The sequence below is a fragment of the Nelusetta ayraudi genome, unplaced genomic scaffold (genome assembly GCF_046127955.1).
Source record: "Nelusetta ayraudi isolate G7.1 ecotype Tasmania unplaced genomic scaffold, CSIRO-AGI_Nayr_v1 ptg000097l, whole genome shotgun sequence".
Taxonomy (NCBI): Eukaryota; Metazoa; Chordata; class Actinopteri; order Tetraodontiformes; family Monacanthidae; genus Nelusetta; species Nelusetta ayraudi.
In genome coordinates, this window is record NW_027466147.1 from 733,087 (window position 1) to 749,131 (window position 16,045).

Below are 16,045 nucleotides of genomic sequence, written 5' to 3' on the forward strand. Positions count from 1 at the left end.
TTGCAAAAACAATGGTGCAGTGGTTAGCACTGTTGCCTCACAGCAAGAAGGTCACGGGTTCGATTCCCCGCCTGGGGCCTTTCTGTGTGGAGTTTGCATGTTCTCTCTGAGTGTGTGTGGGATTTCTCTGGATTCTTCCCACATTCCAAAAACAGGCATGTGTGGTGAATTGACCGAGGTGTGTATGTGAGAATGGTTGTTTGTGTCAATGTGGCCTTGTGATGTGAACTGGCGACTTGTCCAGGGTGTCACCCTGTCTTTATGCATAAAAGGTGTAATAATAACTGTATTTCATCTATCTTTCAGTGTCAAGAGTCATTTCAATAAATAGCTAAATACATTGGGGCTTCAAAATAAGATATTTTGTTCATTTTAAATTGACAATAAAGCACTTTTTTTTTTTTTTTTTTTTTTACATATCCTATTATATGTTTTTTTTTCCTGTGTGGTGGGTCACCAAAACATTCCATCCATCTGCTCATTTTCCAGCCCCTCTGTCAAATTTTAGAACCCACTGTGGCCCACGAGTCAAAAAGTTTGCTACCTGTGACTAAGACGAAGGCCTTTTCTTCTTTTCTTTAGAGAAAACGTGTGCCCACTAGCAACATCCTGGTCGAATTACTGAGCAGGGAAGTAAGATGCTACAGGGAACTGTAGCTCGAAACTAATAGAAAACTTACAAAAATGCCGTGACCATGTCAATGAACGGTCATGTGTATTGACAACATAACTACAGCGTGAAATCAGCGTCAGTCTCGCTTCAAACGTTCCCGACGGTCTTTGAACGCAGCACGGGCTCCACCAACTTGTTGCGCAACCGCGGTGAGACACGCCTCCTTGCCTCCGCCTCCCGCTCTGTCTCTCCGCCGGCTACTTTAGCCGAAGCCCCGGTGACGCTCCGCTCCAGTCACTCACTGCCTCTGCCTCTGCCGCTGCCTGCCGATTAGTGAGAAACATGGCTGCTAACCGGGTGATCATCTACGGCGGGAGAGGCGCCCTGGGCTCCAAGTGCGTGGAGCATTTCAAGTCCAAAGGCTGGGTAGGACTGCTCGCCAGGAGCGGATGCTAACGCCGACTGTCTGTTTAGCTCGCTAACCACTTGTCGTCTCCCTCTCTCTCTCTCTGTGTGTGTTTGCGCTGTGCACAGTGGGTGACCTGCATCGACATGGCTGCGAACGACGAGGCGAACGAGAACGTGATCGTGAAGCCGTGCGAGTCATTCACCGAGCAGGCAGCGCAGGTGAGCCACGGGTGACAGCCCGCCGGGACTGTTAGCTTGGACTCTGGCCGGGTTCGTGCACCTGCATGACCCGCACTTGGTTGCCCCGGAAGAGTCTTACGTCTGTCATACATTCATAGGAATAAGTCCCACTGGTAATATTGTGTAATTACGATTCCATTCAAGCGTTAATTGCTCCTAGTTAACTACGATTCTGTGCATATGGCAGTGATGCATTCAGGTGCTTAACAATATGATTATGCTGTTCTCGGAAACATGCAGCGTCCCTGCAGGTCTATCAAGAGGGAATTAATTCCAAATGAATGGCCTAAATTGCGTAAGTTATGTGAACCGTGTCAATGTCAATGTCCCCATTTTAATCATTAATTGAATTAGAGCGTACCACAGGGTTTGCTACGACTTCTGAGATGGAAATTAACAATTCCCCTTGGTATTACTGCATAGTTAATGTTCTACTATCAAACATCCATACTGATTCTGCATGCGTTCTATGTATCTATGTGTTCTGGTAGTGTTGCGAAAGGAGGAGGAGATATTGACACAGTGTTACAGCCATCCTGGCTCGCACCTTTGATTTAACCTCCTCAGCTTTGTTGGTGTCACAAGCCAGCATTTCATAATCTTGCTTTTGAGAATCCCACAATACAGCTGCACAGTCTGAGGTTTATCAGGACATTTGGTGCAAGACGAATTCAAGGTGTGCTGTCTATATTTGAAACTTCATATGTAAAAGTATATAATACTGCAGTAAACTCTAATCGCACTAACTGTATCAATGTTAATATCCTCATTTTACACATAATAATAATCAGGAAGAAGCTGTCACTGCCATCAGTTTTAGTGCCACTCACATGAAAATGAATGTCTTCCAGTGGTATTATTGTTTAGTTGCTGTTTTAGTATGAAAATGTCTACACAAATGCTAAATGCAAAAATGGCTTCCAGGTACAAAGGTTCCATCTAATATTACCTCTTTTGCACATAGTAACAAACACGATGAAGCTCTTACTACAATTCTGTTTCGAAGTGTGTGCAGAATATCCTGTTTTTCTGGCTATTAGATTTAATTATCTATGTATTCATTTTGTTGGCCCCAGAAATTTGCTTTTCCATCATTTAATATCGTGTTGTGATAACTGATAACTGCACTGTGTCTCTGCACTGCATCAGCTTCTGCTGAATCCCAAATGTTGAAAATGAATATTTACCTTGGATGTTGCTGTTTAGAGACTGTTCTGGAACAAAACATGTTTACCAACATGCTGCATTTAAGTGACATTTAAAAAAAAAAAAATAAATTAAATGCAATATTTGAATGTTTTCAAGGGGATGGCAACAACTCTGTACTTGTTATACTGTAATTGCTTTTCAACCTCCTCTGTGTAGGTGGTTTTAATGCATACATGCATTTCTGACCCCTCCCCCCCAACCACAGCAATTTAAAAAAAAATTAATAACTGTGCATTGCCTGTAGTCTTGCATCACCTGCTTGCACGCTGGCGACTTGACCTTCAGATGCGTTCTTTCCCCGCAGCGATTCACGTGTTGTGTTCTCTTGTTTTTGTGCAGGTGACGACAGATGTGGCGCAGCTACTGGGGGAGCACAAGGTGGACGCCATTCTGTGCGTGGCCGGGGGATGGGCGGGCGGCAGCTGCAGCTCCAAAGGTCAGAGATTGATCTTTTTGTTTGCCGTCACAGTAATCATCAGACAATCATTTTCACCAGGCCGCAAGCGTGCAGCTGCATGGCTGCATTTTATTATTCTGTAATGAAGAAGCGTTTGGGTTTTTACATACATACATACATACATACATACTTATTGAGGACCGAAGCAAATAAATGACCTGTTTGGTGAATGAAAGGATGTTTATATGTCCTTTTTCGCCCCTCCGTCTCTCTTAGATTTGTATAAAAATACGGATTTGATGTGGAAGCAGAGCGTGTGGACCTCCACCATCTCCAGCCACCTCGCCGCTCTGCACCTGAAAGAAGGCGGACTGCTGACTCTGGCCGGAGCCAAAGCAGCCCTGTCTGGCACCGGAGGTGAGCCGTTCACGTGCGTGTGTGTTTACTGTCCTCGTGATGACCCAGTGGGGCCGCGCGTTGCGTCTGGGTCCGCAGGCGGCTCTGTGATATGATGGAGAGTTTATTGTGCAGATGTCTTTGTTGGCCGACCTCCCAAATCAAATAACGCAGGTGATAGAAAACGCTGTGGGGGCAGCGGCGGAGGGAGAAGAAGAAAAAAAATTGACCCACTTATCGGACACACGGGGATCCCAGGCAGCTCGCGTTCGGTGGGAGGGAGAGGTGTCGATAAAATGGATCCGGGGAAACAAAAGGGGAAATGGAGGCAGAATCGCTGATGAGCTCTGGAGGAACGCCGGGGCCTGGAAGGTTGGAGCGTTTCATGAACAAGATGTTGATTTGATTCCCACAACAGCTCCATTAGTCTATTGGCAAGTCGGAAACTCTGTTACTGTCAGTCAGGAATTGACATCACGCCGACCTGCGGACTCGCGCGCGCTTGCAGCGTTTGTGTATGTCAAAGGAAAACACAGCTTTTGAAAGGAGGCACCTGAACAGCATCTCGACAAAAGGCGGTCCTGCTGCACAAGCCCTTGCCATTCTAGAAATCATAAATCTAGGCAAATTTTACACACTGAACCTTTAAGCTCTCGATGGGTTTCATGACTTTAGCACATGCGAAACAAGCAAACTAAATCTAAAGCTAAATGCTGGCTGAATTTCCGAGGCCACTCGCAAAGTAATTGTCCTGGAGTAATTGTATAATTTAAAGTGCAATACGTTGATTGAATCATTGTCCAAGGTGGAATGACCTGATAAGTTGCAGTCCAAATCCACAAGGGTGTCATCAGAATCTCTAAAGATAAACTTTTTATATTTCACCGCATACATTTGACGTGGTATCACTAAACAAATGCAAGTGACTTGGATCTATTACATGGTATCTGTCGCTAAACAAATGCAAGTGACTTGGATCTATTTCCCTGGCGCTGGAACCATTAGTTCCTGTAAAAATGGCCTCAGCGTCGACCAAATCCTGTAAGCTATTGTCCGCTATTGTTCCGTCGACGGCAGCTGGTCTACTGTCAGCTGGGCTAGTGTCAGCCGTTTTTTTTTCCCCCACCAACAACAGCACAGGGGTCCTCCTCGCTGCAGCCCGCCGCTTGTGTGGCCGACAACGCGATTTAAAGCTTCGGCTCAGCTCTCGGTACAAAGGCCACCAACTCTGACCCGGCGGCGTGGCTGAGAATGACTCAGCGTTTGTGGCTCCCGCTCCACGTGGACAGAGCAGACGGTCCGGAGCTGCGAACGTCGTCCGCTCTCTTTTGATGAACTGCATTATGTTGGATTTTGGCTCCCTGCGGAGCAGATTGAGGTTAAACTGCAACAGAAGAGAGATGATTCCCAGCTTTCTCTCCCCAAACCAGCCCCACACTGACTTAAAAGAAAACATCCGTGGCAAGATTTAATTCTGACAACGGGTTGACTCGACCTTGCTCAAAAGATCCTTAACAGTATTGTAATGTTTTAGTTACTGTTGGAAGAGGAATTGACTTTGCACTTAGCTTCTCCCTCTAGTGCTGTTCTAATATATGCTAAAGAATTTAACTAAAAGTGTTGATTGCTCATTAGAATTAGAACTCCCCTGGAAAACATCCATTGACTCCTGTTAGTTTTTGTTTTCTTTTTTCAAATTATCCGGTTCTTTGAGTTTAAGGTTAGAACTGAGCTTCAACCCCAGACAGAGTTCCAAACCGTGCCCTTTTTGTGCTGTCATGTGATTTGTATTTTTTTGTTTATAATCCCTAATCTGATTATCCTCTCAAATATGCAGGAGATATCCTTTGATGACTGGGATACTCAGCGTGCACTCTGATTCACACTGGTCCTCCTAATATTCCCACTGAAGCCGAGCTGTTTTTTTTGTTTGTTTGTTTGTTTTTTTTTAGCCTGGTTCCATCCACAGAGTGGGAGGTTCAACACCTGAGCTGAACTTAACTTCGCCTTCCTCAGATTCTTGCTTCTTGCTCCGTGTGCTTCCTTTTCCTTCTAACACTCGGAGGAGAAAAACAAAAGCTTGTGATTTTTAAAAAGCCGTGTCACCACCCCCGGCTCCTATTGGACGCTTCCTCGTAAGCCCGTAATGAGATTGGTTCCAGCGTGCACATGCTCGGCATTCCTCTCCATTCCCTCTTTCTAGATGTTTTTCCAGATGCTGAAACTACAAAACATCTCCAGCAGTTTTCTCTGAGTCTCTGTTGAGATGGATGGAAGAGAAACGAGTGCTGGAAATTGTTCCATGAGATGCCGCATTGCACCCATGCTGAGCCTCAAAATGTTCCTGCTCGTAGATTTCTGACGCGTGTCCTCCACAAGTTGGTTGTGTCAGTGTCCACCCCCCTCGTGCTCACAGCCAGTGTTGCTCCTGCAGCTCTCTAAGTGAAATGTGTGTTGTGTTTGTGTGATCTGCAGGCATGGTCGGCTATGGGATGGCCAAAGCTGCCGTCCACCAACTGTGTCAGAGTCTGGCAGCCAAAACCAGCGGGATGCCGTCCGGAGCTGCGGCTGTGGCCATACTGCCGTGAGTACCTGCCTTCTTAACACACTCGGGTGCACAGCGATCACATCAGGTAAATACATTTAAATACCAAAAAAGACACATCACACACATCCGGGAGGACACTAAACTGGTTTAAACAGGAACTGGAATACAGAAGGGGCAACATGGTGGTGTAGTGGGCTCCGTCCAGGTTCTCCGGCCTCCTCCCACAGTCCACAAACATGCATGTGAGGCGAATTGGGAATTCTAGACTGAGTGTGAATGGTCGCTCGTCTTTCAATTTGGCCCTGAGCTGAGAGAGGCTCCAGCAAACCCCCGCGATCCCAAGTGCAGGAGAAGCAGGGAGAGAAGATGGATGGATGGAATAAAGATATTTCCAAAAATTAAAGAGCGCATTTTTTTTTTTTTTTTTTTTTTTTTTTTCTGCTGGCTAGTCAGCCCATTATATCAACGATAACAGTTTGACCTCTGGGAGCATTCCTCAAAGCAGCAGAAGTGGCCAATTAGGATGTAAGTTTATAAAAAATAACAATCATAATTACTGAATTCATTTATTTATTTATTTATGCGCTTAAAAAGTTGCGGGATAAATTGTAAAACGCATTCTAGGATGACTTGATTTTCCTTCGTTATTTATTATTTCTTATCTATTGTGCCTATCTATTGGGGTTTGCACAATGAATCTCTTCAGTAATAACCCTAACCCTGCAAAGCTAAACAGCAATTGCCACAGTACCGATATACAACAGAAAGGGAACTCATTAAAATTGCATGGGCGCTATCAGGCTTTCGTACATGATGTCACTGAACTGAACACGGCACGTTCACTGACGCACTGATCATCGGCGTTCCGGGCGCCTTCTAACCTGAATCACTTTCTCTTTGTTTTGATTTTGGCAGCTCGGATGAACATAAATTATTTATTCGCCACATGATATCTCGTACGGCTCAACGTTAAGCAACAAAAGCCGGCCCAGGTGAAAGGAGCACGGAATGAGAGCCGCACGCGCTGTAAAATTACCCCCATGAGCTCTATAAGTGTCAGCTACAGATAAGCTGCGTGAATTAAAATATGGAACAAGCTGCCAGTTACTGTCTGTGCGACACACAGACGCTCCTGAGGCACTGGATGACGCAGGCGGCCGCCTGGTCGCCCAGATCTCTTCCATTTGTTCCCTTTTATTGAATTAAAAAAAAAAAAAAAAAAGTTTTTTTGCTCCGTCATCGTGAGAGGCTAAAAAAGAAGAAGGGAGAGAAAAAAAAAGTGGCCTCTGGGGGGGTGTATCCAGCTCCGGCTCTCTCTTTGGTTGCATTTCCCATTCAATGTGATGCTGGACTGGCTCTGCCTCTCTAACACGCCGCTGTCACATCTGTTCAGCATTAGAGCAGCGAGCTGCATTCCTGCTGCAGCCTGCAACCTTCCCTCTGTGTTGCACAGCCACTACAAACAACACAACAGTCTGCATTTGTGTGAGTGTTTTATCACAGTAGCCCCAAAGATTTATCGAGCACTCATTTGGATTCTACACTGGATGTTCTTAAAATAAATGCCTTTTATTGAGCTACTTTTCTGAAATTCATTTACAATACCTGTCAAAAGTTTGGACTCCTCCTTTGAATTGATTGTATTTTCTTATTGTATTATTATCCTATTGACATTGCAGTTTCTCAGTGAAGGCATCAAAACTACGTATGAACACACATGAATTATCACCGGTGTCAGCAAACTCACAGGAACACAGACAGTGCCCCTAGTGTCCAACTCGAAGAATAGCGCGGCCGAAGCCGTCAGAGAGACGCTGGTGTTATCGTAAGACTACAGTATTTGTGTAGGTGATAAAGAGCCTATATTGAATATTCCTGCCTTTAGTGAGAGATCGGTGAGAAACAAGTTTTTGTGTCGCATCATTAGCAAATTCACTAACATTACCTGTGAGCGGCTCTCCCATCATATTCTAACCACAAGAAGATGTTTAGTGATCTGTAAGAGCCTCACCATCAAAGTATGTCTGCCCCCTGTTGGATTCTTTGGTTACTACATTCTCCTTTGGACAAACGCAATGTGGTTGTGATTTGAGGCCCTTGTCATTAAAGAGCGTAGCGCCGGAAGAAACCAGGGGGGGGTCGGTTCTGCCGCTAGAACAAGGGTTGCGTTTAAAGCAGTTAATCCATCTGATGTTTTGCACTTTGCATCATGTCAGGACACTTTATTTTGAAGCTCATGTTCACATTTACATTAGCGTATCCACAGAATGGTGCCACAGCATGTGCACTGTGGAATTCATTGGCGATGCAGCCTGTGCATGGCTCCTTTCTCCCTTTCTTTCTGCTGCTGCTGCTGCTCACACAGATTGTCATCTGGCTCATTTCGACAGGGTTACCTTGGATACGCCGATGAACAGGAAGTTCATGCCTAAGGCAGATTTCAGTTCCTGGACACCGCTGGAGTACGTCTCAGAGTGAGTACTGAGGCTGGCGTTGGCTGTTTGAATCTTGCCAAGGTCTTCGAGCTGTAACCCCATGTTGTTCGGGTTTGCACCGTTTCATCTTGTCGGCGTCAAATAACTCGTCAGTTTGAAATTGAAATAATATTAAGCTAACTGGCTGTCAGTGGCGTTTGACTGAGTAAAATGCAGTGACCGGGCGCAAGCGTTCACAGGAGCAAAAATACATTGCCAATAAATATTGTTTTACTATTCCCCTGAGTATTAGATTTATTGATCCGATCCAAACCATGTAAAAAGATGGATGGTGGAAAAATAAGCCGTTAATGTTTCAAAAACTAGAAAAAAGAGAATAGGAGTGTGTAACATTTTATCGACTATGTGGACAAAATGAAACAAACTATTTTAAGCCAGCAGTTTATGACACGGGGAACATCACAAAGAGCTCCTTGTGCACTGCAGGACTCCCACTCCCGCTCTCAGTGACGACCAGCGGATCTTAAATGGGATTTAATCCAGTTTGATAATCCCTTCTGAAATAGATGAGGGTCTGAGCCCAGAAATAGAAATAATCTGATGGCAGAGGATGGAGATACCACTTGATGCTTCAGTGTCCCATTTGTTATGTGTGAAATAAATCCAGTGGAATTGGTTTGATTCATGGTATAAAAGTTTTTTTGTTTTTTTTGCAAATAACAATCAGGCTCATCCCTGCACCTGCACCTTCTCTTGCAGGACTTTCTTCAACTGGGCCACTGGAGTGGACCGGCCCGCCTCCGGAAGCCTGATGCAGCTTGTGACCAGTGCGGGAGAAACCCAGGCTACAGCCACTCAGTAGTGGGCGGGGCTGAACTGTGGCGACGACGACGTAGAGGGAAGGACGAGGCGTGGAGGTGGAAAGATGAGAGGAAAAGGAAGTGAATAAAATAAAGCGTGAAGGACAATGAAGGTGAATAGTGGTCTTTTTATTTTTTTATTTTTATGGAAGGGTGGCACTTCAACAGCTGTCTCACAGCGCCACCTAGTTGCCATTCCTTAGAAATATAGCAATCTTTTAGGCTAGAAGAGCGCAAGACCCACTTTACAATTCACTCTCTCACTCGCTCTTTTGGAACAATTTTTGGGCTTGTTCAAATCATCAAAATGAATAAAAAAGTATTAAATGTTAAGCAACTTAATCTGTGTCTATATGGGATAAAAGTGATGTCTTAAAAGTGTGTTACTGAAAGTTGCAAAACTCACTGAGCAGTCATAAATTCCCTTTTTTTTTTTTGAAAAAAAATATTTGGTGATTACATATCAGCATCTTCATACCTACACGTTCAATGTCAGCAAAAAGTGTGTTTGAGAGTGATCCTCAAGTCCTCCAACGTCACCCCGAACCTGCATCATCTCTGACCGACCGGAAAGTTTACAGTCGACTGTGGCCTTAGTATTTGTCTTTGAACCCTAAAAGTGTCCTTGGTGTCTGTCGTGTGTGAAGTCTGGGTGCTTCTGTCCGATTGTGGGTTTATTTTGTAAGTCTGTACAATAAAGTGAGTCCAGATGCAAACAAAACCATTTGAGATTTGGAGGCTTCTTTTATTAAAAAATAAATAAATTGTGTTAAATGGCACTGAAATAATAATTCTTTAAAGGTCCAAAATAAATGGAAGAAAAATTAAACATAAGTGCACTAGTCATCAAAGGTGCGTTAAGTGCCATCTGTGACCTCCATCTTCTCATCTCCCCTGTGTGGAGTGAAAGAGCTACATGGCATGAAGGAGAATTGATCTCCTCAGTCTGTCAGTGGGGTGGGACAATGACAGCAGCCTGTCACTGAAGCTTTTTCTCTGTGGATGGTGTTGTGCAGTGGAGCGAAATGTCCATTACTGACAAGACTTAATTATTGCAAATGTAATATTATATGTTTCTCAACTTGGAACTTGGAACAACTGAAAAAAAGTCTGGATATATGTATGGAAAGCCAAACCAATAGTCCAACGGAAGTACAGTAAAAGAAAAAAAAGAAAAGAAAATCAACAAGACGTAATACCTTATTATACTATTGACCACATGATGGCGCTGTTTGACAAGCGTCCCACCGCTGCGCCTGCTGGATACTATTGGCTGATGTGGTCTGGGGGTGAGAGAGAGAGATAGAGAGAACCTCCAGGAGTTGGGCCCTCTGAACCCTGACGGAGCTTGGCAGCCCAACATCCGGGTATTTCACCTGTCTTCGACCCGGGAAGTGGGAAGAAGAAAAGAAACGGTGGGTTACAACAAATACACCCGTTTACAACACAAATGTTTTTGGTTGTTCAGCGAACTAACTGACCAACCGACCAACCAACTAACTAATTCGTATATTCGCGAGGGTAGGCCGGAGATAGGTCGTAGAATGGCGCCGGGGCTCCACTTCCGGTGGACTAGGCGGCTGTTTGTTGACAAGCACACCGGCAATAAATCACCGCGCCGAGGATTAATAGGAAAGAGCAGCACGGCCCGGCTCGCTGTGGCTGATATGTATTTATTCTAGGTGGCGTGGCAATTCATCTCACACTGTGTGTGTGTGTGTGTGTGTGTGTGTGTGTGTGTGTGTGTGTGTGTGTGTGTGTGTGTGGTTGGAGTGGGGAGTAGCATCCTGCGCATACTACTCCGCCTCCCACGGTGGCAGCACTGCGGTGTAACTTCCTACGAGAATCCCGGCAGTCATGTGTTTATCACCGGGAGACTCCTCAGCTGATCACAGTTTAGCCACGCTGTTCCTGCTCCAGCTGGCCCACATGAGTTGTCACGTCGACGGCGGCGCCACAGACGACGCTGTTGTCGTCGTGGGTGTCACACACCCCACCCCCCCTTTCCCTCCCTCTCTCCCTGTGTCACAGGTGCAGATTTGTGCTATAGCGAGATGCCCCCCCCCCCCTTTTTTTTTTTTTTTTTGTATGATTATCATTCCTCCTCCATGTCTTGCTGGACTGCCGGGAATGTAAATACTGAATGACTGATGTGATTTAAGAAGTGCGCCTCATCTCACAGCTGTGAACAAAGACGAGTCACATGAGGTCAGCGGAACCTTTTAGTGTAATGGGGCAAAGCATACGGGCCTACATGAAGGTCCATTTGTCTAATCTGTGACTGTGCAAGATAGGAAAAAAAAAAAAAAAAAGGTAGAGTATTATCAAATATGTCCCCAAATAACCACACACTTTGCAGACGCCAGAACTGCGGTTGTTTAAGGTGTGTTTTCCCTTTTCTGGAAGTCCACTGACACAATTTATTATTAGAAAACATTTGTACATTTCACGTATTATAGGGCCTTTAAAACTCCTGTTGTGCAAAATTGTCGTTTTCAATGTTTTCATCATACAATCCAACAGCACCAACAGTCATGATCTCTTTGAAGGTCCAACTGTACCAATGTGGAACCAAACTAAACAAACAAAGAACCAACCAAAACCCATCCTGATTATGGAAAATCAATGCAGGACATTTGGACCATGGGTTCTCAACAATAGATTTTTGGCAATAGTATTCAGTCACTGCACTGTAAGTATATAAGGGAAAAAAAACAATAATACTATTATATAAAGTCATTTAATTAGTTAAACAATCCCGTTAAACTCAGAATAATAGAATTATTGTTAAAAGAGGTCGTCTCAAATGCATGATTTGTACAGTTTGTCTCTTCATACTATAAAAATAATTTGTATTTCAATCCAGATTAGTGTTTATGGCAGTAACCCAACCAGGTTTAGTGGGAAAATAAAGTGGAATCAGCACTTTAGTGCCTTAAGGTCAAACCACGTTCAAATCTATTTCCTCTCTTCTTTATGCAAAATAAGTGAAAAAAAAAAAAATTGCCACGCAAACCCAGAGCACTAGTCCACAAACTCGTCCTGATGCAGCATAACGCTGCTGGCTTTCCCCACGTGCCGCGTGTGAAAATAAAACCATATAACAGATTACGGTGCATGTGGAGAACCTGTGATAGCATTAGTTTTATTGACAGCGCGTTGAGGCTTTCAAGCGCCGGCTGTCTCGGTGATTCATTGTGTGAAGCGCAGAGAGGAGCAGCTTCCAGTGTTGCTTACATGAAACCCCTGGAGGTGAATTTTCCTGATTAAAGCACCACCACCACCACCACCACCACCACTACCACCGTCACACACACAGACACACCACCCCCGCCCACCCGACTGAAACCCCTGCAGATGTGAAAGAGGAAGTGTGTGTGTGTGTGCGTAAGTGTGTCTTTGTATTAGCATGGGTGCATATGTGAATAAGCGCCTCTGTTTGTGTGTGTTGCACAGTGTCACCCCTGCAGGTGCCTTGTTGTCGGTGTGGGACGTGCACTTACGTCTTCATTTGTGCTCAGACATCATTATTGTTACATTGATACAGTGGCTTGACAACTTGAGAATTCCCACATTTATATTTGTCTTGGAGTTAGCAGTTTTCAGATGTTTATAATCCAGATTTGTTGTTTGTTTATTAATTTTTATTTTTTTTTAATATTTAATATGTATGTGCTATCTGATATTTACATTTTTTACAGGGTTTTATCTACATGCATCTATCTATCTATCTGTATAGATATATGTATGCATGTATAAATGTAAGTGTTGTGCAATGCTAATTTTCAAGCTGTTTTTATGTTGTGTGTTCATCAGATTAATGAAAGTGCGTATCCGTGTGTGTTTTGTGCCTTGCAGAGGTTATGTCTGAGATGGCGGGGCGCCATGTGGAAGCCATCGGGACCTGGAGCGGCGCTGAACGTGGAAGGTGCGTCCAGATGGTAGTGGTTAGCCCTTGGCTGCTCCGGGTAACCTGACCTGCAGGGGAAGGACCCCTCTGCCTCCTGAGGACTAGCCGCCACATGTGTTGCGTGAGAGTAATTCACCCAAAACCCCCCTCAAACCCGCCTCTCGGCTTCCTGGCAGCCTGTTCTCATAGCCGGGGCTGTTTTTCTAAGCGAGGATCTAAAACAACAAACGAGAGATGGGATCAGACGGGGAGCAGCTAGGAGACGGGACGCTGATCCCGAGGTCCCATCGAGGTGTTTTGAAGAAGGAGATTCGCTTGATACCCTCCACCTGCGCATTGGCATTAAAGAATTTTTTTCTCCGCTGTGCATCGGCACAGAAACACTTAACCACCGCAACCTCCAGACTGTCACACGCAGGTCTTCTAAAGCTGCAGGTTAAAGTGTTTATGTAACAAAAAGCCGTTAACTCGTAACACAAATCAGACAAATACAGGAATTCTGTGGTTGCGGAATTAAATGAGGAAGCCGTAAAAAAAACAAAAACAAACTGAGTTCTGAAATTTCATGCTTGTCAAAAGAAATCCATTTATTAATCATACAAAACATTATGGTAATTGAGCTGCTCCCTGTTTGTGTGAGTACAACACGGTTGTTGTGTGGTTGCATTCCATCTTCACACAAGCCATGTTGTCCTAAGCTGCACACAGTCGCTTGGGGTTTACCAACAGTGGTTGTATTCACACAGTCGTAACAATATGTTCATGTTCACGTTTCACCACAGCAAGGTACACATTCGTTACCTTGCAAATTTTAATGTTTTTCATGCTGTCTGCCACTCATGGCATTCTTGGAGCTGGACAAAGAATTATTGATCATATTAATACTACTACTACCACCACAAGAATAAAGTATTTCATTTCAAATGATTAAACAAAGAATGAAACCTTAAAATCATATTTTGGCTTTGGCTAAAAATTCAAATATAACATTATGATGATCACAACACGCCTAATTTGATCATATTTGTATTGGTTTGCGTATTGAAGTGCCCAGTGAATTCCATTCCCAGAAATGAGATCTGTGACAGGCTATAAACAACAGGCTAATTGTGCATTTTCCCTGCAGACCTTTTTTTTTTTCTTTTTTTCTTTTTTTCTTTTTTTTTATTATAAATCTTACTGCACTGGTCCATCATGACCATTAATATGGTTTGTGGGATTGTACTGTACAGTAAGAACTTTCCCTGTTTCCATATACTTAGAATACGCTTTTGTCCTTTCCCTTCACCTGAACATAAAGTGATTCTTTTATTCAAACCTCGTCTGTTTTACAGAGGGTGTCTCCTTTTTCACTGAGAGGTTTGTTCTGTCCCACATTACAGCCAGGGGGGTTTTAAGTTTCCACATCACACTTGTTAAAAGAGCAGGATTTGCCCCACAAACGTGTTCTGATGTCACAAAATCATGCTCACATGTGCTCGTATTGAACTTTGACCCGTTGGAGGATGGGGGGTGCTTAAAAAAAGGAAGGTAACGACAACATCTGCAGTTGTTTCACACGTTAACGTGGCTCATTATGTCAAAATTAACAGGCCGAGATGCTGCAAAGGACGAAATTAAAATAATGGAAAAATACTTAGATTCATAATAATGTGACCTATTCCAGCAGCCGTGACAAGCTCTGTGGTATTTTTACCCATCTTGGTCTGTAGATGGCACTAAGCCATAAGTGAACGCTGTCGAGTTGAGCCGCTGCAGCAGCGGCAGAATAATTAAAATCTGAGTGATACATTTTTGATTTAATTAAATCCCCCTAAAGCCAGTAACTGGCAGCATGGGGTCGATGTGGATCGAGAATTTCTTTCTTATTTTGTTTTATTTCATTATTTTTTTGAACAGGCAACATCAGGTCGAGTATTTCTGGAGGAAGATTGTTGGGAGTCAACATCTGCTCAATGAGAGGTGAGCCACTTTGTTTGGGAGAAGAAAAAAATCCACGTCAATGTCAATGAATAAATGATGGGCTGACGGAGACCTGCTCCAGATAGTCACTGCGTCTGCACATTAATGAAACTTTTGAAGAAGCAAAAAGCTACAAGATCATAAAAAAAAAGGCTGGATTTTTTTAGCATTGTTACACCAAAATTAACCTTCTCTCGTTGCTCACAATGTTTTCATTCACACCAAATTCCCACATTTCCCAGCCCGTCACATACGTCTCTCTCTGCTAAATGTCCGCACACCGTTTGTATTAATATTTTTTATTTCCAACCCTCGCCTTTGTGTTTGTGTAACCTCATTTCTGCCTGGGCTGGTCGAGCTCACAGGCGAGTGGTCTCAGACTCTCTGAGATTTTCACCTAATTTACTTTGCCGCCAGACGGGCAGTGAGACTTTCTGCAGAGCAATGCTGCTGAGTCCTGCCCTGATGCTTTTTGTTTTGTTTTCTTTTGTGTTTTTCAGCATTTAGGATCTAAAATCAAACATTTTTTTTGTCTTTGTGTGTATATATACACAAGTTTTTACTCTCGCACAACAGCTCCACATCAGGCTAAATAGTTTTTAGACATCCTAAATGTTGGTTTGGTGCTGATTCCACATTGAATGTGCTTCAGACTGCCCTCCTCTTAGGTTCATTCCCTGTTGCTCACTGCCGTCACTCGAAGTGGCGGAAAACATTTATTAGCTCATTTTAGCCCTCAGTTTTGATTTCCAAAAGCTTTCAGTCCCAGTGGGGGGGCGTTCAGGAGGGTGTCGCTTGCAATCGCATCCTTGTTGCCGTCCATTTCTCTCTGACTATTGCCACAATTAATGCCGTTTTAAAAATAAGCAAAGAGCCCCGAATCGCTTTGCCAGCCTGTTTTGTTAAATTGAACTCCTTGGGCGATAATTCCAGTCATCGGTTAAAGGATTGGGTTAAAACATACAGAAGGAAACAGGAACTTTAAATGGGACTTTTGACCAAAATCGCGTCCTTAAGGTTCACTTTGTCATCAGATATAGCGGCAAATGAGGAACAGACGTGGGCTC

The 16,045-nt window shown here is 43.9% G+C and overlaps 1 protein-coding gene and 2 long non-coding RNA genes across 3 annotated transcripts; 2 read left to right on the forward strand and 1 right to left on the reverse strand.

Annotated features, from left to right (window-relative positions):
• Positions 1-865: 865 nt before the first annotated feature.
• Positions 866-9,218, forward strand: qdpra (quinoid dihydropteridine reductase a). Its single transcript, XM_076048228.1, has 7 exons — positions 866-1,039; positions 1,148-1,240; positions 2,810-2,906; positions 3,144-3,284; positions 5,739-5,847; positions 8,202-8,285; positions 9,006-9,218. Exons 1-7 carry the CDS (start codon positions 956-958, stop codon positions 9,106-9,108), a joined length of 711 nt encoding a protein of 236 aa, XP_075904343.1. The 5' UTR covers positions 866-955; the 3' UTR covers positions 9,109-9,218.
• LOC142902795 (uncharacterized) lies at positions 2,881-3,911 on the reverse strand. Its single transcript, XR_012929150.1, has 3 exons — positions 3,498-3,911; positions 3,086-3,368; positions 2,881-3,004 (listed from the first exon to the last, which is right to left on the reverse strand). It is a non-coding gene; the product is annotated as an uncharacterized LOC142902795 (long non-coding RNA).
• Positions 9,219-10,428: 1,210 nt separating the features above from the next.
• Positions 10,429-15,035, forward strand: LOC142902726 (uncharacterized). Its single transcript, XR_012929136.1, has 3 exons — positions 10,429-10,521; positions 12,965-13,034; positions 14,916-15,035. It is a non-coding gene; the product is annotated as an uncharacterized LOC142902726 (long non-coding RNA).
• The last annotated feature ends 1,010 nt before the right edge of the window (positions 15,036-16,045 follow it).

Coding starts and splice junctions, on each gene's coding strand:
- qdpra (XM_076048228.1), top strand. CDS start 956: ATGGCTGCTAACCGGGTGATCATCTACGGCGGGAGAGGCGCCCTGGGC. Junction 1,040..1,147: donor ATTTCAAGTCCAAAGGCTGG/GTAGGACTGCTC, acceptor CGCTGTGCACAG/TGGGTGACCTGCATCGACAT. Junction 2,907..3,143: donor CGGCAGCTGCAGCTCCAAAG/GTCAGAGATTGA, acceptor CGTCTCTCTTAG/ATTTGTATAAAAATACGGAT.